The sequence below is a fragment of the Ovis canadensis genome, chromosome 24, assembly GCF_042477335.2.
Source record: "Ovis canadensis isolate MfBH-ARS-UI-01 breed Bighorn chromosome 24, ARS-UI_OviCan_v2, whole genome shotgun sequence".
Classification (NCBI taxonomy): Eukaryota; Metazoa; Chordata; class Mammalia; order Artiodactyla; family Bovidae; genus Ovis; species Ovis canadensis.
In genome coordinates, this window is record NC_091268.1 from 34,216,035 (window position 1) to 34,237,394 (window position 21,360).

A 21,360-nucleotide genomic window follows, 5' to 3' on the forward strand; every position below is an offset into this window, starting at 1 on the left:
TAGAAAGTGCATTAGTTTCCTGTTGTTGCTGTAACAAATTAGTACAAAGTAATGGTTTGAAATGAGTTGTTTTATATCCTTGGGATTCGCAGTCCAAAATGGGGCAATAGGACTGTGATCTTCTGGAGATTCTAGGGGAGAATCCATTTCTTTGTCATTCCCAGCTATTTTAGGCATCTCACATTCCTTGGTTTGTGGACAATATCCTTCTAACTTCTGCTTCCCCTGGTATGTCTTTTCTGACTCTAATGTCTGTTTTACAGGGAACCTTGTGATTGAGCGCATTTGGATAACCTTCCTATGTCAAGACTCTTAACCACACCTGCAAAGTCCTTTTGGGACCATGACTAGGTAACAACATTCTGTTTCTGGTGATTAGGATGTGGACATTTTAGGGGGTGGTCATTATTCAGCCTACCATATGAGATCTGAAAACCATTTAAGTAGCCAGCAGTTTTAAATGCCATTTTAAGAAGTTCATGCAGCAATGCAACAATTCTGATTCTAATATGTAATACTAACATGATGTAGCCACAGGAAACTTTGAATCCAAGACCATTTGTTTTTATCAGTGACAGACTAATGCCTTATTCTCTTATAAAGCACTGTCCAAAAAATAGTCGTCATAAGAACTTGAATTTTGACCTTATTACTCTAGGAAGACAAGACTGTGCAATATATCAGTGTAATGGTTTCCTTCCCTATACCAGGGTTGAATTTTATCATCTAACTCTTAAAAGGAGTTAGAATCAAAGGCTCTGTTGCATAAAAGGCAAAGGATTCATTATTAAAGACCTACAGTATCACAAGATGACAAAGTATATATAATATTCTTTGAAGGTTTTGAAAAACCCAGGAGTATGACAAGTCTCAGTTGAAGGGTAAAGTCCAAACACTAAAAATGTTTATATTTCTATTTACCACCATTATGTACAGAGATTCAGAAGCTGTACAGCTTTTCACAGCACAGGTTCTGGCTTAGATCCAGACTTTTTTTCTAGTTGAAGGATACAAATTAATGTCTACATTAGACACCTTGAATATGGTTTGTTAGAACTACAGTGTGAGGCAGACTAATCATTTTGACATAATTACAGCCTAGTTAAGAGGGGGTAGCCTCGGGAGGAAGTAATAATTGAGTAGCGGGTAAAAAGCAGCTCTCCAGGCCCAGCTATGAGGCTTATGTTCAGCTGTGTAGTTTTAATGAGACCACGAATGTTGTAATTGCTCTTAATGAAGCTAGAATCTTCCTTTCCATCCCCCAAAGAAAGAGTACAGGTCTTTAATTAGACTGGGAATGCATGGGAGAATAACTGAATCCCTTAATTTCCCAGGGGAGTTGTCTACTCATCGGAAAGAGTAATTTGAGGTAGGAAATACTACTTTAAGTATGATACTAGGTTACTTCCTTGGGAATACCTAGCTTCTTTTCCCTTTTAGAGAAGAGAAGTTATTCCAGTGATTAGGAGTGATTTGCCCTCATCTTGTATATATGAATGGATAGGGTAAGAGACATTAAAGCCACCTAAATATACCCTTAGAGGCAGACTGTCACTAAGTCCCATTATTGAATTCTCTGACACTGCCAGTTTTGGGGGTAGAGGGCAGAAAAAGCTAGTGACAGGAAGCGATTAAGTCAGGAATACCCTTATTCACATCCACACAGAACAAAGCCTTTCAAGAGGACTGTGGAAAGGTACTATAGTCTCTGAAGAAAAATGATTTCAAGAAAGAGTCCTTGAACTCCATCTAAATTTAAGAAACAAGAGGCTTACTTCCACATTTTATTTGAAAATCCAATTAGTGGTTTAGCATTGTGATTCTTTTCTTGCGCAGGTAGCTGATTAGGCTTAGAGTTGCCACAACACCTGCTAAGACAACTACAGCAACCACAGTTTTAAAAGCAACATATCCAGTAGTCCCATGCCCTTTAGAATCCACAGCATCTGGGAAGGAAACAGACATATTCAAGTCTTAAGATCACTTACACTTGGTTTAAGTTGAAGCTGAAGCTTTACAATTAAAGTTACCCAGAGAAGGAAGTGAAAATAAGCTTCAAAGGGCTCACTTGGGAGCTTGCAAAAGAGTGTAGTCTTTCCCCCTCAAGCCAGCCGCCTTCTCGCCTTACTCCACTCCCACGGTTGTTCCCACTTCCTACTTGCTTTCACTCAGATCAGATGGGCTGACACCTGGAAGGATCTCATTCCCAGCTTGTTTAACATTCTGGCACTGATATATATGGTTAGTTGTCCCAAGTGCATGATTTCTTGCAGTTAGTAGCTAGCGATTTAAGTGAGTTTAATTTCAAGTTCTAGGCCTAAAATTAAGACTATCTGGGATGAAGATATATTAACATAATTTAGTAAAGACTAAAGTTTTGTAATAGTAAGCACATGTCTTCTGACCTGTTAGTCTTTTCAAAGAGCTTGAAATTCTTCTATAGTAGGCCCAATATTTGAGGACCAAGATTTAAGGATTCTAATGTGGCATTAGTGACAAAACTAGAATTTTCTTAGTTATTAACAATGAAAGGTCTCTGTACAGTAGGTAGACTAAATGATCCTTCTTGCAGGAAAGGGATTCTAGGAAGGGTACACAGACTTAACAGAACCTGTTGCCGGGGAGAGGTGCGTTCTCTTGTTTAATCATAAGCATTTGATATCTGTGGGCTCCCCTGGTGGCATTAATAGTAAGATATCCACCTGCATCTTACACAAGAGACACAATAGACGCACATTTGATCCCCAGGTCAGGAAGATCCCCTGGAGTTGGAAATGGCACCCCTCTCCCGTATTCTTGCCTGAAATATTCCATGGGCAGGGGAGCCTGGTATGCTACAGTCCATATGGCCACAAGGAGTTGAACACGACTGAGCACACACGTATATTATCTGTGCACACTTAAGTCTGACATAAAACCAAGAGTTTCAGTTAAGAGAGTACCCAAGGCTTTAAATCCATACCTCTGAATGAAGAGCCATCTGACAACAGGAGGATGGGGCCTGGGAGACTCACTATCATCTTCTCTTCCTCAGTGGCCCCTGTGGCTGCAGATAGACAGTTTGACCTCTGGGATAACGAGTAGTGGTGAGAAGTGTTTTGAGGGTACACCTGCTCTGTAGGGACTCCCTGCTCTATGTAATCTTGCCTCCCTTCACAGGAGAGAGCATACACCTTACTGTAAGAGCAGGATGAACTATCAGAGACTATCAGAAGACAAAGTTCAGAGTCTACATAGACTCAGAAGAACAACTTTTGGAGGGTCTCAGAAGATCAGGCTACAGTTTAGGTACAAACACAAATTTGTCCATGGGACTGATTGTGAACCTGTCCATCACAGACTCCCAGGTTTCTTGGGATCTTGGATTAGATGAAAAACAAAGCACTCATTCCTAAACTCTGAAAGGATCAGGCTTGCTTAAAGTAAACTCATATTAAATGAAGACTTGAAAATTGTACCTCGCCTGCTTCTGGATGACCCAAGGCAAGACGCAGAACACAGGGGGAAGTTAGAGGACAGTTGATCGCAGATTAAGGCGCTGCAGTGGAAGTAGACCTGGAGAGGAGACAAGAGTTGAGTGGAGCTGATGTCTCAGGCCACCTGTCCCAGGTAACTAGTTAATCACTTACCAAGTGAGAGACAACTGGGGCCTCTGACACAAAGGCAAAGGTCTTCACATCAAACCTCTGATAGTGATTAGGATAGGCCACCGAGGAGCCAACCGGATGGAAGGTGGTTCTGTGGTTGTCCAAGTTGTATTCACAGCTGGAAGGTATATTTCAGGGTGGGACATCAGCTGAATTCACCTCAGACTCAAACTCAGTGTTTGCTTAAATTCAGTCACATGTAACACCTTCAAGACTATTGCTCTATCTTCTACCTGTGCTGTGCTTAGTCGCTCAGTAGTTGCTCAGTCGTGTCCAACTCTTTGTAACCCCATGGACTGTAGCCCACCAGGCTCCTCTGTCCATGGGGAGTCTCCATGCAAAAATACTAAGTGGGTTGCCATGCCCTCCTTTAGAGCTTCTGCCTGTACTTTTAGTTATTTCATATACTTCTGACTTGACCATCCAACAGTATCCATGAAGTTGTAAGTTACTTGTGCTAGGTTTTCTTCTACTCTGTGTTAAGTGTCAATACCTATTTGTATGCCAGCTATACTCATCAAGAATTATGTAGCTCTTCAGATGGCAATGGCTTAATTCTTATGAGTCTGAGTATTATGTCCCAGGCAGTTAGTATATGTTGCTGATAAAGAAAGGGTAGCGAGCTCCTGCCATTTTTTATTTTAAATGCTAGCAGAGGGTTATAGCTTCATGTGTCCAACTCTTTGGGACACTAAGGACTATAGCCCACCAGGCTCCTCTGTCTATGTAATTCTTCAGGCAGAAGAACTGGATTGGGTTGCCATTCCCTCCTTCCAGAGCATCTTCCCCAACCCAGGGATCGAACCCAGGGCTCTTGCAGATCATACATTGCAGGTGAATTCCTTACAACTGAGTAACTGGGGAAGTCCATTCATGTCTTATCACTGACTAAATATTACTTTGGGCTAGTTATTTAAGTAGTAAGCTTGGGTTTCTTTATAAAGTGAGGGGGCTAGTGTCGCTCATGGAGTTTTGTGAGTTTAGATAATGCATCTGGAGTACAGAGCATTGTTTTTTGGCACATGGTAGTTATTCAATGGGCTTCTCTGGTGGCTCAGATGGTAAAGAATGTGTCTGCAATGAGGGAGACCTGGGTTCAATGCCTGAGTAGGGAAGATCCCCTGGAGAAGGGAATGGCAGCCCCTTCCAGTATTCTTACCTGGAGAACTTCATGGACAGAGAAGCCTGGTGGGCTATATACCTCATGGGATCACAAATAGCCAGACACGATTAAGTGACACACACACATGCATTCAATGCACCTTTCCCAGGTGGTTTAGTGGTAAAGAATCTGGCAATGAAGCTGGGAAGATCCCCTGGAAGAAGAAATGGCAACCCACTCCAGTATTCTTGCCTGGAAAATCCCATGGGCAGAAGAGCCTGATAGGTCACAGGGGGTCACAAAGAATTAGACACGACTTATCAATGAGCAAAAAAGTTATTCAGTAAATAGGAACTAGAAATCTATTCTCTTTCCAGATGTTAGAGTATTAAAGTCATTATTTCCTTGGGAAGGATACTTTTAGATTCAAGGATAATAAGAAAGATAGGAGTCAACTTATTGGACTGAGGACTGGTTGGTAAGAAATAAGAACAAAAATCAGGGCCTTTGATATAGTGCTCCTTTTAAGCTCAAGAGCGTTTTATTATTTTTTTACTGGCAGTTTGATTAGCTGGACTACCTTATGTGGAGAATACATACCCATCCACGATAATATTCCACTGAGGGAGAGAGGCTGGGTCCATGGTGGATGTTGCCCAGCAATCATCTAAGACCAACTTGATGTTGGGGTCAGTCCTATTTAGGACTCTCACTTCTAAGTAAACTGGTTGGCGGAGGTATCTCACCACAGGGTAGTCCTTGTCCCCATATGGTCGCAGGTAGGAATTATCTGAAATGGAGAAGCCATTCTGGTACTCAAGTAGTTGATGGTTGCAACAGAAGCTTAAGCATGGCAACTACTTTAGTCTGGTGTAAAGTTCATTTTAGGAATGAGTCCCCTGGAAGTTTTTAAGCAGATTTTTTAGGTTATAATGTCTCACCTGGGTAGGTTTGCAGGGTCAAGGCAAGTGGACCTGGCTTCACTGAGGCTACTGGAGGAGGAAGGCTTTTGACGTTGGTATTTATTAGCATGTTACTGCTGCTATAATAGCACCTCACCGTCATTCTGTAAGAGTGGGTAGGTGGGGGTGTTGAGAATTTTAGGTTAAAAGACTGCTCAAGTTTATTCTGGCACTTAAAAAAGTTAAGTAGCAATTGTGTCACACCTGAATTCACTATCTCTGGAAATTGTGCTTGGAGGAAGATCCGCCCAGAGAGCATGTATTTCATTTTCATAGATGACTTTGTCATTCTCAAACTTAAAGGTTAGAGAAAGTGGTTAGTTATCTCAAGTGTAAGTCTTAATCTCTTGCTGTGTGCCAATACTAATCTTATACTAACCTTACGTCTTGTTCCACATCCATTCAGGGGTATGTGAAACTTCACCAGTCCTTGAAATGGAGCTTTAAAGATTGGCTGGCAGGAGGAGTCTCCTACCCTAATAGTGTCCAAGTTGAGAGCTGGTTTTGTTTGATGGCGGTAGACCTTGACGTCCATAAACCCATCTTGAGTACACAGCTTCCCTGAAACTATCGTGGAGGGAGTTTAAAAAGTGTCTATGTGACTATTGTCATTCCTAGTTTGAAATTTAATGAAGTTTGGATTTTCATCAGGAGGCAACAGAATTTAAGTCTATTTGGGAAAATAACTTGACAAGCAGCTTGCATTACAAGGGGAGACCCCAAGGTACCTAGACAGTAGTGAGGCTTGCTCTGTCTAAGGATTTTTCATCCAAAGAAAGAAGGAGCAGGAGACATGGGAAGAGGCACCAGGTGGGCTAAGAAAGCCATGATGAAACCCGATGTGGCTTAAAGTGTAGTGCCTGTGTCCTGAAGTCCCCCTTTTCAAGACTCACAGGTCTTGGTTTTAGGGGAAGTTGAAGCAACAACTAATTTTTTCTATTCGATTTGACCTGATACAAATAAAAAGAAGCACAGAGGCAATAGTAAACAAGGGCAAATACCAACTTCCATATTCTTTGAGGAATTTAAGAGTTTGGGGAAATACTCAGTCCCTCTAGTTTCAGATTTAAAGCAATCTTACTTAGATGGTGGGCTCAGACTTCTAACATGAAGCATACCCAGGTTACTTAAAAACATTAAACAGTTGTGAAACCTCCCTGTATGTGTATTTTGGAACTGTTATCTTCCTTAGATTCCTATCATAGCAACTTAGACTGCTATTTGTGGTCTAACCAGTCTTCCATTTCCTTAAAGTATAAGCAGTACAGAGCTTACTATTTGAACTCCTGTACACTTTCCCCCATGTAAAAGCTAAGAGAATGTAGAATGTAGGAACTATTCAAGAAAATGATCTTTACCTATAGAAACTGTGGACTCGCAGACACACTCAGGATAAATCACCATGGATACCATCTCCAGTTGAGTATAAAATGTCAGCTTCAGTGAAGATAAGTAGAACTGATAGGGTAGGCATTTTTCAGAGAACTGAAATGGAAGAATGTCAGTTAGCAGCTACAGCCTGTTGAGCAGGTAGATAGGAAGGAAGTGCCCTGAAATCTGCAAGGCACACTCCAGACTGAATATGGTTTTCCTTTAAACCAGAGCAAGAGATCCCATCACTTCTCTAGACCGGATTCTTCCTGAGGCAGAAAATTTCTCTAAGTTCATGCCCTCAAGTACCTAGCACTGCATGCTCTTTGTACTAGACATTGGAATTTGATCTGTTAATTCAACCTCCAAAGAGCTGAGTACCTTGCAAATCCAGGAGTTATAAGATGTTATTGCAACATATACACCAACATAAGATTATTCTGTGTCCCTGGCAATTGCATCAGTCAATACTGGCTTCACTGAGGATAGCAGAGAACACTAGTTTGGTTCAAATTGTCCTGTTTTTAATAGGCCATGAGAGGTTTATCATTAGATGCTTAATAGCAGTTTGTACTATTCAGTGAACAAAGACACTTAAGGAAAATTTCCATTGAAGTTGAAAAAGACTTGGTGTTTGGGAGTGAATTTCAGTTACTTGAGAATTACTTATGCAAGCTGTTCAAATGAGGCCTCCAAAATTTTTGAATCTTTTTTTATACTAGCAATTAGAATTTATGGATAAGTCAGCAGCCAAATCACAATGGTCTAAAAGGCTAAGTTTCAATGGAACATACTTTCGTTTTGAGGAGAGTTTTGCTGAAATGCAACCTGAGGCCATTTGCTATTTCCATAACAATCCCGCTGTTGTACAACTGGTTCACAGCAATATTCTTATTTTCAAAGCTCACGGATTTTAACTTCCCAGGAAATTCTGGTATGGTGAGAGTCATGTGTGTGGCATTACAGGTCACAGGGTCTAGAAGGAATGACAGAATGGTCAGCTTTGATTAAGCCCTTAGAACAATATCTTCCACAATTGGACTTGCCCTTTCCTAGGCCTTACCTGACACACAAATGAGTCGTGATGATAAGATGATCGTCTGCCCAGGAGACACATGCGTGAGCTTCAGGGGCACCATGTAGAGATGGCTGTTACCTTGCTGAAGAGAGGCATTTGCAAAGACATTGGTTTACCTGAGTTACTTGAATTTTTGACCAATGCTAGAAACAGTCAGGGCAAACATATTCAACTATGGAGCACCATCCTGGCCCAAGTAGAGTTCAGGTATTTCACCCTATAGTTGTTCTACAGGTGAACAACTAGTTCTAGTTTTAAAATCTTATACTTTATAACATCTGGCAAGGTGATTTCTGCTCATGACCTGTAGCTGATCATTTCTAAGCAGTAAGAGCTCTTGTTTTATGACTTTTATGGTATCAGCATTCAGAGAGAATGTTTAAGATTCAGCAGTTTGTTTATACTCAATGTATAGCAGTATGGTTAAGATGGCTGATGTTTGAATATGTAGGTGCTAAGACCTGTTCTAAGTACTTTGGCACATTAACTGATTTAATGTAGTATCTTGATTGTTGGTCCCCAAAATGCCAGTACCTACTGGGCTTCCCTGGTGGCTCAGAAGTTAAAGCATCTGCCTGCCTCTGCCTGCAATGCAGGAGAGCTGGGTTCGATCCCTGGGTCGAGAAGATCCCCTGGAGAAGGAGATGGCACCCCACTCTAGTACTCTTGCCTGGAAGATCCCATGGACGGAGGAGCCTGGTGGGCTACAGTCCACGGGGTTGCAAACAGTTGGACATGACTGAGCGACTTCACTTTCACTGTAAACATTAGACATGTCAATGATAAAACAGAACACCTTCATTAGTTTAGTACTACTGTAGCTCCACATTTAGTGAACTTAGATCTGTGGAGAAGAAAAACTGAAGAAACATTTTGTTCACCATTGTATCTCGCCATCTTTCATACTTAGTACAGTACTTGGCTATTGAATGAGTTATAACCTCAATTTGAGGGAATGGTTGAGATTATGCTTGCATTTAGAAATACTGGTCTGAGCCTGAATGGTGGTACAAACAGATTTCACACCTACCGAGTAGTGAGTCACTCCAGTGGCATGGAATAACACTTGGATGCTCATCTTCTGGTTCTCAATTAGGAGATTATATCCTTGCATCAGGGCCTCTTGAAGGGTCAGATTTTGGGCTTTTTCACCATCACCAACTGTAACTGTCCATCCCACCTGAGGTTTGGGACCCTAAAGGCAAAAGTTTCATTTAGAGGGCTGGTGCTCACCTTAACTCCAAGACTATTTAATATTTTAACCAAGATTGAAGTTATGCCACCTTTAATATAGAGCTAAAGGTTTATTTAGGCTTGTAATTAAAAAAAATAGTTTTCATACCGCAGTGTCATCAGCCATGCCAGGAAAAAAGTGAAAGGTAAACTGGAAGAAAAAAAAAAGGATGATGTGAAGCTTTGGTTTGGAGATCTCTGAAGTCATGCTATCTGATGGTACATGGAAAATACCCAGAGCAACTGCTGTCTGGTTCTTACAGTGTGAGGGCTGGTGTGGGATATAGTAGAAACACAGGACCAGTCAAGAATCCTAAAAGTGCCCTTAGACATCATTTCCCCATTGAGCTTTCAAGACCTCAATGTAATTGGAAGATCTAAAGCTCCCTTCCAGTTGTACGTTGAGACACTAAGTCCTGTCAAGCCATGCAGTTCCATCACTGTTATAATAAAGTATGAGTATTTTTGTCCACTGTTGCTATTAGCCACTTGAGACTATAAAGTCCATGAGTATGTGACTGGGCTGTTCTTCTCATTTATGATTTCCTAGCATCTGGTATAGGGCCTTGTACATAAATATCCAGTTTGTCAAGCTACCAACTGAATCCTTTTTATTGCTAAAACATGATGCGCTGAGTGCTTATATCTACCTTTTTAGTTTTGAAAGTCACCCTATGTGGTGTTATTGTCTGCCACTTCAGATTTAAAAAAAGGTCTCATTGAGGTTAAGAAATCAACCCAAAGCCACACAGCAAGTCAGTAGTGAAATATAGGATTGCAATCCTGATCTTGTTCTGAAGTCCAGCTCTCTCTAGATCACATTCCCCCTTTGGTAGCTGGATGAGAAGCAGTCAGCCTGCTTCACTCACAGACATGAAATCCTTTGAGCAGATTGTGGATCCCGAATGCTGTTCATGTCTTTCTGCTTGCATAACCGGACAGCTGACGTGATACAAGACAGTCCCTTGTCTATGGGCAGCATTGTCATTCATGAATGTGATGGTCATCTGGTGTTGGCCAAGCTGTATGAAAATGGAATAGTAAGGACAGAGTGCTAGAACTTCAATGAGAAAGGAGATTCCAAAATACCATCTGACTCAGCTGATTAGCAAACCCCTTAGAAGTCATCAGTAGCACAGTTCTAGAAAAGTCCCTCATTCCTATACCAGGAGATTCTTTAGCCTCTTTAGATATCCTAGGATTCATTCATTGGCAGAGAATAGTTCCTTGAGTTTCAGGGCTCAGTCCAGTTTTTGTTTTCCCTTTACATTTACCCTATGTCTGAGTATCAGGGTCCTATTGGGTTTGCTGCCTCTATCAAGAGATAGAAATACTTATTGAGCACCTACATTAGCAGCCATTGTGCTGGGTGCTGGACAGAGCCATCTTTGCCATTTCCCCTGACTCAGGGAACTCTGCCTAAAGCAGTGGTCAACTGACAATTTTCTGTAAAGTGTTAGTAAATATTTAGACTTTTTAGGCCACGTATGCTTTTAACACTTAAAACACTTAAAAACTAAAGCCATTCTTTAGTTTGATGACCATCACACATAGATCATGGACTGGCTGTGGCCATACACAGCTCATATTCTGCAGACCTTGTTCTAAAGGAATACAACACTAAGCTCCCTAAAGTTGGGAAAGTCAGTTTTAGAAGGGAAAGTTTTAATTACAGGAGAGCTTCAGTAGAATCAGATCAAGTAGACTATTAAGGCTTGTAGGATGTACCCTAGACCTATTAAGTCAACTAAGTAAATTCTGTACTTTACAAGTTCCCCAAGTGATTGTTTGCACATAAAGCCTGAAAAGGACTTAGGCTTCTTTTACTGCTCCTAATAACTGTGATTGGGTAGCACTATTGGTTGACAGTAGAAAATCCTATTTTTCAGCTGTCGCTCACCTTCCAGCATAGAGGTACCAGCACTCCATTTGCCAGCACCAAAATAGCATCCCCCTTTCCTTGAGGGGTGTAGATCAAAATAGCTCATGTTTGATCATTTGCTGTGTCTACATACTATGCCTAGTCCTTCACTGTGTCATTCGTCTTTAGATACGTTATGGAAAGACATCATAATCCATTTTCCAGTAGGCAAGTAGAGGCTTGGAAAGGTTAGCTAACTTACTCCAAATCATATATAGATAGTGGCAGAGACAGAAATAAAGCCCAAAGCCTCAATTCAAGGGTTTTGTAAGCTCAGCATTGGAGTTTTGAGTCTAATATATCTTTATTGAGAGTTCCTGTATGCAATGGAGGTTATTTGGCAATATTCTTGGCTTGTACCCACCAGGTGGCCAGTAACTGCCCTTTCCCTCCTCCCCTACCAGCTGTGGTAAGTGTCTCCAAACATTGCAGGATGTTCTCTGGGATGACCAAAGAGAAAGATCACCTGGATTGAGAACCACTGCTCTACTCCAAAGCTTTAACTCCTAGGTTACTACTTTCCAAATTACTCCTCAATTACTTACCACTCTTTTGGTACAGTTTTCATATGGGGCCTTCAGGGTGAGCCTTTCAGGGTCCAGAACATAAGTGCAGTTCAGCATTTTAAGACCAAGGGAATCTACAGAAACAAGAGCAGCTTTAGAAAGAAGCTAGCCAAGATGTATTTATATCTTCTATTTCACTGACAGAGTCAACCAAAGCTACATAACCAAGACTGCAAATCTATTTCTAAGGTACTTCAATCACTTCTTTTTATTTTCCCGACTGGGATATAACCCAAGCTCTGAGAGATGCTGTGATTTGAAGATAGACTTTTCTTAGGGAATTCCTGAGATAAGACAGATTTCCAAAGACAGACAAGGTCTTCCACTCTTAGGAGTCACCATGCAGTTCAAGGACCCTGTGACATCATGGGATTTGAGCACCAACTGCTTCAGAGTTTGCGTATTCTGCTCACTGGAAAATGGTGATGACTTTGAGCCAAGGGCTTCCTACTAAGTGAGACTTAAATGAGACAATACACATTACTTACCCACCACAGATGCATGCTGAATCTTGTTGCCAAGAGTTCTTTTGAACTCCACTACCATTCTATTTTCATAGCAAGTGACAGTACCTGAAGAGCAAAGAAAGCACGTGGGGCATCTTTGAATACAGGAGGCATGATTTCTACAGAAGTGTATTGAGGAAACTTTCCTCTGTAACAGGCATCGGGGAGGATGCCAGTTGGGAGAGGCAAAGCTTAATCCCCATCCTGGGGAGCTTACAAGTTGATAGGAATACATAGCTACAATGTAAGATACCAAGGACTGTAATGAAGATATCAATTAAATGCCTAGGACTTTCTATCCAGGATAAACCTGGATTCGGGTTAACAAGTATGCATGTGGGAACCAGCCTGGAACCCTGATGGAAATAGAGATGGTAGGTCTGTGAAGAATTGGGGAAAAGTTTTGTCTAAAGATCTTTCAATTCAATAAAAGATTCCCTAGGTAACTCCAAGAACACATATTTTGAAGATTGAATAATCTGCCGATAGCTTGACACTCTGCATCCTCTGGCTCAGGTGAAAATCTTGAGAAACTCCTCGTTACAAGTGATTTTGCCTGTTATTGTTGATGCTTTCCTTAAGCATGAGTATGTGTTTGAAGATGACTGCTCCCAAAGATGAGGGCTTGGTATGTGGTTTGCTATTCTTCGGATGTTGTAAAGCTGGAGGCAGTGAGGAAGTAGAAGGTAGTGCAGGTGTTTTTCCAAGCTCTTGCCTTTAGCTGCAGAGCAAGCTATAGGTAAGCTATGGGAAAACTGAAGTGACTTGATCAAGATAGGCAAAAGAATGACTGGAGATCGTTTAACTCACTTTTGTGTTTTCTGGCCATCTAGGCACCCTAGTTGCAATCCGTTTCAGAGATGCTTAAGGGCATTTCCCTCACCCAAGAGGCCTACCTGGGAAGGCAGGATCCACCAACTGATTAACATCTATTGAGTTCACCGAAGCCAAAAGGATGAAGCATAGAAAAAATGACCTGTAGGAGCAGGAGGACATGAGGGAGAAGATTAAAGAGGAGTGAGCTTCAGCAGACAAGGCATTATGTCCCCTTCCTTCTGCCCCTAGAATTACCTCCAGTCTGCACGGAACCAGCTTGAGGGTCTCCCACTGTCTCCTCTCTGCCTGCATGCCATGACTGAAGATACCACCAAATCAGCCAGGCAGAGGGGCGTGCTGCTCTGGCTTTTATAGCAGGAAGCAGGCTGGTCCCCGCCCTCTCCCCATTGGAGTCACCTGAATCTTCTCTAGCCCTCCCAGCTGAGAGGCAGGGATTTGGGAAGAGCCTTTCCAGAAGGCCTAAAATAAGCAGAGTTTTGCCCTTCCTGACACTTGCCTTGGTTTTCCACCGGCTGCTCTGCAGCGAATTTAGTTCCTTGAAATTGGCTCAGGTGAATGAATTGGTACAGTTTCCCATAACACTAGGAAAAATAGGATCTTTTGGACAAACTGGTAGGATTTTTTTGGAGTAAAGATCGTCTCTTGTTTACACTGTCTTTAAGTAACAAACCTTCCCTTTAAGTTACTCCTGGTCTCCTGGCTATTATGGATATCACCCTGGCAATGTGCATGAAGAAGTACCTTTTTAAAAAGGATGAAACATTATTTTCCCCCAAGTATAGATTTTAAGTTTACTTCAAAAAATACAGACAATTAAAGAAGGATATAGAGAAAGGAAAAAATCATCCACTGCTAGTACTTAGGTGTGTAACTCTATGGTCTTTTTCTACAAACATCGCACTTAAAAAAGAAAAAATAACAACCTGGGATTGAAGTATAAGTTATGTTTGTAACCTGCTTTTACTACTTTATATGTCATGGACATCTTCCATATCAAACATAAAGATCTCCATTACCATTTTTAATGTTGCATAGTACTCAATGTCTAGATAAATCAATGTTTAGCTATTCTCTAATGATGGACATTAATACAGCTTCCAATGTTTTCATTATTATAACCAATCTGCTGGACTTGTACATTTCCCTGGTTAACTCCCAGGATAGATTACTAGAAGTAGAAATTCTGGGTCAAAAGGAATAGTGATCTAAATAAGAATGTCATACTGTGTAAGAACTGGGAGTTTATAGGTGGGGAATCTGAGGAAAACAACTTGCTCAAGCTTTAACAACTTGGTGTCAGGGCCAGGACCAGACTGAGACACCGTGATGTCTGCAGACCATATTCCATAACAGGTGATAATGCTCAAATTCTGTACAAGTTAGTGGGGTAGCATTTACAGTTATTTATTTCCGTGTTGCTCTTTATGTCTTTATGTGTTAACGATGTTTCTCGAGGACTAATCTTCATTCCCTGTTACAGGTGTCTGAAATACTGTTCGTCAGAGTAGTGGTTTCCCTAACTCCCTTGATCCAAACAGTCACAGCTGGTACTGGTGAACCTATCTTCAGGGAGGGAAGGGAGACACAAATGTACAGAATGGACTTGAAGACACAGCAAGGGAAGGAGAGAGTGGGACTATTTGTGAAAGTAGTATTGACATATATACACTACCGTGTGTAAAATAGTTAGTGGGAAATTGCTATATGACACAGGGAGCCCAGCCTGGCACTCTGTGATGACCTAAAGGGATGGGGTGAGCAGGAGGGAGATTCAAGAGGGAGAGGATATCTATATAGTTACGACTGATTCGGTTTGTTGTATGGCAGAAAGCCACAAAACATTGTAAAGTAATCATCCTCCAATTAAAAATTTAAAAATGGTCACATGGGGCTCTTTGTTAATATCACAGATTCCTGTGTCCCACCCAGAAGCTGCTGACTCAGACTCTCCAGGGGAGGAAACTGGGGTACCATATGTTTAAGAAACCAGGTGAGTCTTATGATCAGGAAAACGGGAAATATCTGAAGGGAAATAGACAAGAAAATGAATGATTGTCAGTGATTAACTTCTTTATGGGAATCAGTTGATTATATACCAGTGGATGGAGGAGAGGGAGCAAAATCCAGGAGAAGCAGGATTTTGAAGATAGAGGTGGTGAAAGGATTTAGATTCTGAGCAAAAGCATGATAGTAATAGTTACTCCTAAGCATATTTCCCAAAAGTGGCACTTTTTCTATAACTGTGAAGGTAATTTGTTACCACGATAGTTAAGACTATGATAAGACCATTGGAGAGATTTGAAGACCATTCCATCCACGAGGATGGAATGTAGGGGCAAGATTCAGAGAGACTAATTAAGAAGGTAGTCAGAGAGGTAATAGATCAATGTGTTCCACCTTCCCAGGCCCCACCCTAGACTTGCTTCTCCCAAAGTTATGCCTTTTTCTCCAGAGTGTGAGGTGTTGCCTTGGAAAGGGAAGCTCTGCTCAGATCCCTAAACTGGGGGTTCTGCATGATGAAGGGGCAGCACAAAAGCCCTGAGCAGGAGGCATGGAGATAAGGAGGACCACTCTGAGAACTGGTGAGAATGATGACGGTGGTGAGTGTGCCAGAGATTAATTTCATTTGCCTTGCCCCAACCCAGCCAATGCTGCACTTGGGACAGTCACTGAACAACTAGCTCCAGACTCCCTAAGAATCAATTCTGCATAAGTGCACAAGGATACAAATGTGTTGGTGTGGTTAACTTTGAGAATGAGGAAGGCATGGCTCTCTGCAATCAAGTAGTGTCTCATTTTATTAGTTAGGAAAACAAATCTTTCCAAAAAGATAGACACTTAATCTTTTACTAAATAAACAGTAGGATCTCTTTCAAAAGTATGTTTTCCACATTCTTTTCAATGAGACATTTTAAGTGTGTTTATAACTATAAGGTGTTCCTTCTCCTCTTCTGTGAATGCCATGGTCTCTACTTGACATGAGGCCTCGTCTCACCTGCTAATCATTAGGCATTTCTTGAGGAGAGTTTTAGGTTGTCATGCATAACAACAATGCAATATTGTTGCCTCCTTTGGGCAGGTGCTGTCTTTATTTTCTGAAATGCTGTTCTTTTAAACAATAGTTTATAATTCTCAATTTCCAATTCTGTTGCCTTACTTTTCACAACTGTAAAAATATTAATTGAAGATGCCCTAATTGTTATCATCAGGAGATGGTTAGATAAACTCTGAAATACTCTTCAAATACTAAAATATATGAATTAAATGGGGTCTGTGAATATTGATACTAAAGCATCCACAATAAATTGGACTATTGGAACTGTATTAGTATGTTTTCATATTTTACTTAAAAAAAGAAAAATGAGAAACACGTGTTTCCTATCCATTTATCTGTTTATGTGTGGGTATATAAGTGTGTGTCTACATTTATTTACCAGAGAGCCAATGAGTCACTTGAGGAAGGAGTCAGTGCAGGTATCTAGGTATCTAGACAGTCTGAGCCAATCCAGCTATGCTGGACATTCACAACTGTAGTCTGTTCTGATTTGTTTAAGCTCTTGCTGTACTGGCTATAAATATATATAATATATCATTCTTGTAACAGGAATAGGGAGATAGGAGTGGTACTTTTTCTTAAATTTCATTCAGTTGATTGAATTGTCTTGCTGATAAATAACAAGGTAAAGTAATTTAAAATCAATAAAATTAAATCTGATTTGTATATAAGTGATCTGTAAAGGTTATAGAATGAAAGGCCCATGAATTCAAACTTAGTGATATAAAGATATATTGCCCAAGTGAGTGGATTTGATTCATACAACTTCCAAAGTCCAATTTCTCAATATAAAATGAAGAAAATAAGCCTAAGAGGTTTTTGTGACTTGCCCAAAGTCATAGAAAGTTAGCAGAGCTCCAGGGAGAAACCAAGTCTTCTGATACCTACTTCCAGGCTTATTCTAATTCATTATGGTTCTGTGTGTGTGTGTGTGTGTGTGTGTGTGTGTGTATGAGTGGGTGTTCTAAAACTCCATGCTTCTCTTGCAGTTCATGTAGCTTTAAAAGTACAAGATAGCACTGACTATAATTTAGCTTCAGAAGGTTGTGAAAGTCACTCAGTTGTGTCCATCTCTTTGTGACCTCATGGACTATACATATAGTCCATGGAATTCTCCAGGCCAGAATACTGGAGTGGGTAGCTGTTCCCTTCTCCAGAGGATCTTCCCAAGCCAGAGATTGAACCCAGGTCTCCCACATTGTGGGTGGATTCTTTACCAGCTGAGGCACAAGGAAAGCAAATACTGGAGTGGGTAGCCTTTCCCTTCTCCAGGGGATCCTCCCAACCCAGGAATCGAACTGGGATCACCTGCATTGCAGGTGGATTCTTTACCAACTGAACTATCAGGGAAGCCCCATATAATTTAGTGGTATTAGATAAATAAGAAATATAGAATCTTCTATAATGTAGGCTAACATAGCTTAACATAGCTTTCAAATATAGAATATGAATTTAACTTGTAAACATAAGATAGACTATGTTAATGAGAATATTCTTGAAAAACATATGGTAGCTCCTTTAATTATACAATGTTAATGTTATTTTCACCCTTTGGATCTTTAGCTAAACTGAAATTGAATGAGCTTTGTAACAGTAATGGATTCAGAAAGAAATTGGACAAGGGCATATAAAAGGCTAGATTGATCTGTTAATAGAAAGATAGGGCATCTTAAATGAATGACAGAGAAGGCTCAGAAGTTCTAAATAAAAACTTGTACAATTACAAATATTACAGGTTACTCTATACCTAGTAGCTAGGATAATGGTTACCACAGAGATAAAGATTTCCTTGGCAATATGGTGTAGTCCCTCCAGTTGATAGAACATAAAATGTTTAAGCTCTTAAGATGATGTGGTATGTCAGTTGTAAAGGTCCCAATCTTCCACCCCTCTGTGGACTCCCATTTTTTGCAGGGTGCTTTGCAGTTAGCCTGGTCCTCCTCGCTCTTCCTCCTTCCTGAATCTGACTGACTTTGTGACTTGTTTTGGCCAATAGAATGTGATGGAAAAGATGGAGCACCAGTTCTGAGGCTAGGTCTTTTGAAGCCCATATACATATGCACTCTCTGGTAGCATTCTTCATTCACTGTGAGAACAAACCCAGAGTAGCCTCCCAGATGATAAAGAATCACAAGGAGCAGAGACAGGTCATCTAAGCTGTTCAGTTCAGTTCAGTTGCTTAGTTGTGTCCGATTCTTTACCCCATGGGCTGCAGCATGCCAGGCCTGCCTGTCCATCACCAACTCCTGGAGTTTACTCAAACTTATGTCCATTGAGCTGGTGATGCCATCCAGTCATCTCATCTCTGTCATCTCCTTCTCTTCTCGCCTTCAATCTTTCCCAGCATCAGGGTCTTTTCAAATGAGTCAGCTCTTTGCATCAGGTGGCCAAAGTATTGGAGTTTCAGCTTTAACATCAGTCCTTCCAAAGAATATTCAGGACTGATTTCCTTTAGGATGGACTGGTTGGATCTCCTTGCAGTCTAAGGGACTCTCAAGAGTCTTCTCCAATACCACAGTTCAAAAGCATCAATTCTTCTGTGCTCAGCTTTCTTTATAGTCCAACTCTCACATCCATATATGACTACTGTAAAAACCGTAGCCTTGACATCTAAGCTGAATCCATGCTAAAGCAACCAGTTCCCAGGTGACCTGCCAGTTGACTGCTGGTGAATGAGTGAGCCACGCCAAGGTCATCTGAGCACAGAAGAATTGACTTATGAGTCAATTATAAGTCAAGAAGAGACTTATGAGTTAAATTAATGCTTATTCTTTTAAGCCACTCAATTTTGGATGGTTTGTTAAGGAGCATGATTGTGGCAATAGTTGTGTATGACTACAATTTAGAATTCTTATTTCAAAATGAGCCCAGTTTTACATTATGGAAGTGCAGGTATTTTCTGAGGGACAATGTGCTGAGCAACTGTAAAACTGTGGAGTCTCAAAAGAAGCAACACACACATTTGTACAAGTGCAGACAAAGACAGGCTTTAAGGGTTATGCTTTCTGATGGGAGATACCAAATGTCTATGTATGTGACAAATAAAACCTAAGCATAACTAAGTAAATTTAAATACACAGATGTATGTTCTTTTCTGTCCGGTATCCTTTTCTCTGACTTCCCAGGTGGCATAGTGGTAAAGAATCTGTCTTCCAGTTCAGGAGACACAAGAGACATGGGTTCAATTTTTTGGTTAGGAAGATCCCCTGGAGTAGGAAATGGCAATCCACTCCATTATTCTTGCCTGAAAAATTCCATGGACAGAGGAGCCTGGTGGGCTACAGTCCATGGGGATGCAAAGAGTTGGACATGACCAACCATGAGCACAAATGATCTTTTCTTTTGGTAGCAATACCACGATGGGCTTCAGGAAAATCTCCCATTATATACAATCTTACTGAGACTTCCAGTCAAGCTGCTTGCATCACCCTTTGGACAAGGGGTGGGCACAAGACTGAAGCTATCAAACAAGCTCTCTATAGAATTTGGGTCTTGATTAGGGTAACACAGGTTGAAGCTCCACTTATTTCCTGAAGGGTTGTCTATTCAAGTAACCCTTAATTCTGTTAAATCTCCTTTCACTAAATTTCTAATCTACCCCTTCCTCTTTTGGTTCTCAGGAGGGTTTTATAAACCCATTCCTTTATCATTCACATTTCACACAGAACACTGGGAAAGAATAGATGGTCCTCAGAAACCCTAATAAGTCACTGTAGGAAGGAGGGAAGGGCATTTTTGCCCTTTGTGTATAGGTCCTATGCTGGACAATGATGGATAACCTTCAAGATAGGAATAAGAAAAGGAAATAAAGGCTCCTTAAGTGAATTTCCCCCAAGCTGATTAGCTACTAAGTAGTAAGCTGTTATGGAATGAATTTGTCCCCCACAATACTTTTAATATTTTATTGAAGTATGATATGACAGGGCTGTCTATTGTCACCCTGCTTATTTAACCTATATACTGAGCACATCATGAGAAATGCTGAGCTGGAATCAAGATATGCAGGAGAAATATCAACAACCTCAGATATGTGGATGATACCACTTTAATGGCAGAAAGTGAAGAAGGACTAAAGAGCCTCTTGATGAGGATGAAGGGGGAGAGTGAAAGAGTCAGCTTAGAACTAAATATTTAAAAAACTAAGATCTGACCCCATTACTTCATGACAAATAGAAGGGGAAAAACGTGGAAGTAGTGACCGATTTCCTCTTCTTGGGCTCTGAAATCACTGTGGATGGTGCCTCTAGCCATGAAATCAGAAGATGATTGCTACTTGGCAGGAAAGCTATGACAAACCTAGACATGGTCTTGAAAAACAGAAACATTACTCTGCTGACAAAGGCCCGTAGTCAAGGCTATGCTCTTCCCAGTGGTCTAGTATGTTTTTCAGAGCTGGACCGTGAAGAAGGCAGAGCGCCAAAGAATTGATGCCTTTGTACTGGGGTTCTGGAGAAGACTCATGAGAGTCCCATGGACAGCAAGGAGATCAAACCAGTCAGTCTTAAGGGAAACCAACCCTGAATACTCATTGGAAGGACTGATGCTGAAGCTGAAGCTCCAGTATTTTGATCACCTGATGCGAACACCCAACTCATTGGAAAAGTCCCTGGTGCTGGGAAAGATTGAGGGCAGAAGGAGAGGAGGGTGTCAGAGGATGAGATGGTTGGATGGCATCACTGATGCAACAGACATGAACTTGGGCAATCTTCGGGAGATGGTGAGGGACAGGGAGGTCTGGTGTGCTGCAGTCCGTGGGGCTGCAAAGAGTTGAACACAGCTGGGTAACTGAACAACAACATAATTCATTTACAATGTTGTGTTAATTTCTGCTGTACAGCAAAGTGATTCAGTTATATATACACACACATACACACACACATATATTCTTTTTCATATTCTTTTCCATTGTCATTTATCACAGGATATTGAGTATAGTTCCCTGTGCTATACAGTAGGATCTTATTGTTTATCCATCCTATATACTCTAGTTTGCATCTGCTAATCCCAAACTCCCAGTCCTTCCCTTCCCACCTCTTTCCCCCTCGACAACCACAAGTCTGTTCTCTGTGTCTGTGAGTTTGC

At 41.0% G+C, this 21,360-nt stretch overlaps 2 protein-coding genes across 6 annotated transcripts in view; one reads left to right on the plus strand and one right to left on the minus strand.

Annotated features, from left to right (window-relative positions):
- The first annotated feature begins 263 nt into the window (after positions 1–263).
- The window catches only part of ANKS4B (ankyrin repeat and sterile alpha motif domain containing 4B), a 48,495-nt gene continuing 27,398 nt past the window's right edge, over positions 264–21,360 (plus strand). The window contains exons 1-3 of one of the 3 annotated variants that reach the window (XM_069570297.1): positions 264–351; positions 15,134–15,213; positions 15,676–15,823. The gene's annotated coding sequence lies outside the window, so the exon portion shown is untranslated. The remainder of the gene's footprint in view (positions 352–15,133; positions 15,214–15,675; positions 15,824–21,360) is intronic. The other 2 variants (XM_069570296.1, XM_069570295.1) reach the window with 2 other exon arrangements.
- ZP2 (zona pellucida glycoprotein 2) overlaps positions 1,751–21,360 on the minus strand; it is a 32,837-nt gene continuing 13,227 nt past the window's right edge. For 2 of the 3 annotated variants that reach the window (XM_069570292.1, XM_069570291.1), the window contains exons 3-19: positions 13,283–13,362; positions 12,369–12,452; positions 11,860–11,954; positions 10,263–10,415; positions 9,503–9,544; positions 9,191–9,355; positions 8,146–8,242; positions 7,877–8,058; positions 7,070–7,196; positions 6,091–6,278; positions 5,916–6,007; positions 5,691–5,815; positions 5,350–5,539; positions 3,630–3,765; positions 3,459–3,555; positions 2,963–3,046; positions 1,751–1,946 (exon numbers count right to left, since the gene is read on the minus strand). In XM_069570292.1, the coding sequence (XP_069426393.1) occupies positions 1,801–1,946; positions 2,963–3,046; positions 3,459–3,555; positions 3,630–3,765; positions 5,350–5,539; positions 5,691–5,815; positions 5,916–6,007; positions 6,091–6,278; positions 7,070–7,196; positions 7,877–8,058; positions 8,146–8,242; positions 9,191–9,355; positions 9,503–9,544; positions 10,263–10,415; positions 11,860–11,954; positions 12,369–12,426 (1,977 nt within the window). In that variant the 5' untranslated portion in view covers positions 12,427–12,452; positions 13,283–13,362 and the 3' untranslated portion in view covers positions 1,751–1,800. Of the gene's footprint in view, positions 1,947–2,962; positions 3,047–3,458; positions 3,556–3,629; positions 3,766–5,349; positions 5,540–5,690; positions 5,816–5,915; positions 6,008–6,090; positions 6,279–7,069; positions 7,197–7,876; positions 8,059–8,145; positions 8,243–9,190; positions 9,356–9,502; positions 9,545–10,262; positions 10,416–11,859; positions 11,955–12,368; positions 12,453–13,282; positions 13,363–13,457; positions 13,520–21,360 lie in introns of those variants that run through there. The other variant, XM_069570293.1, reaches the window with a different exon arrangement.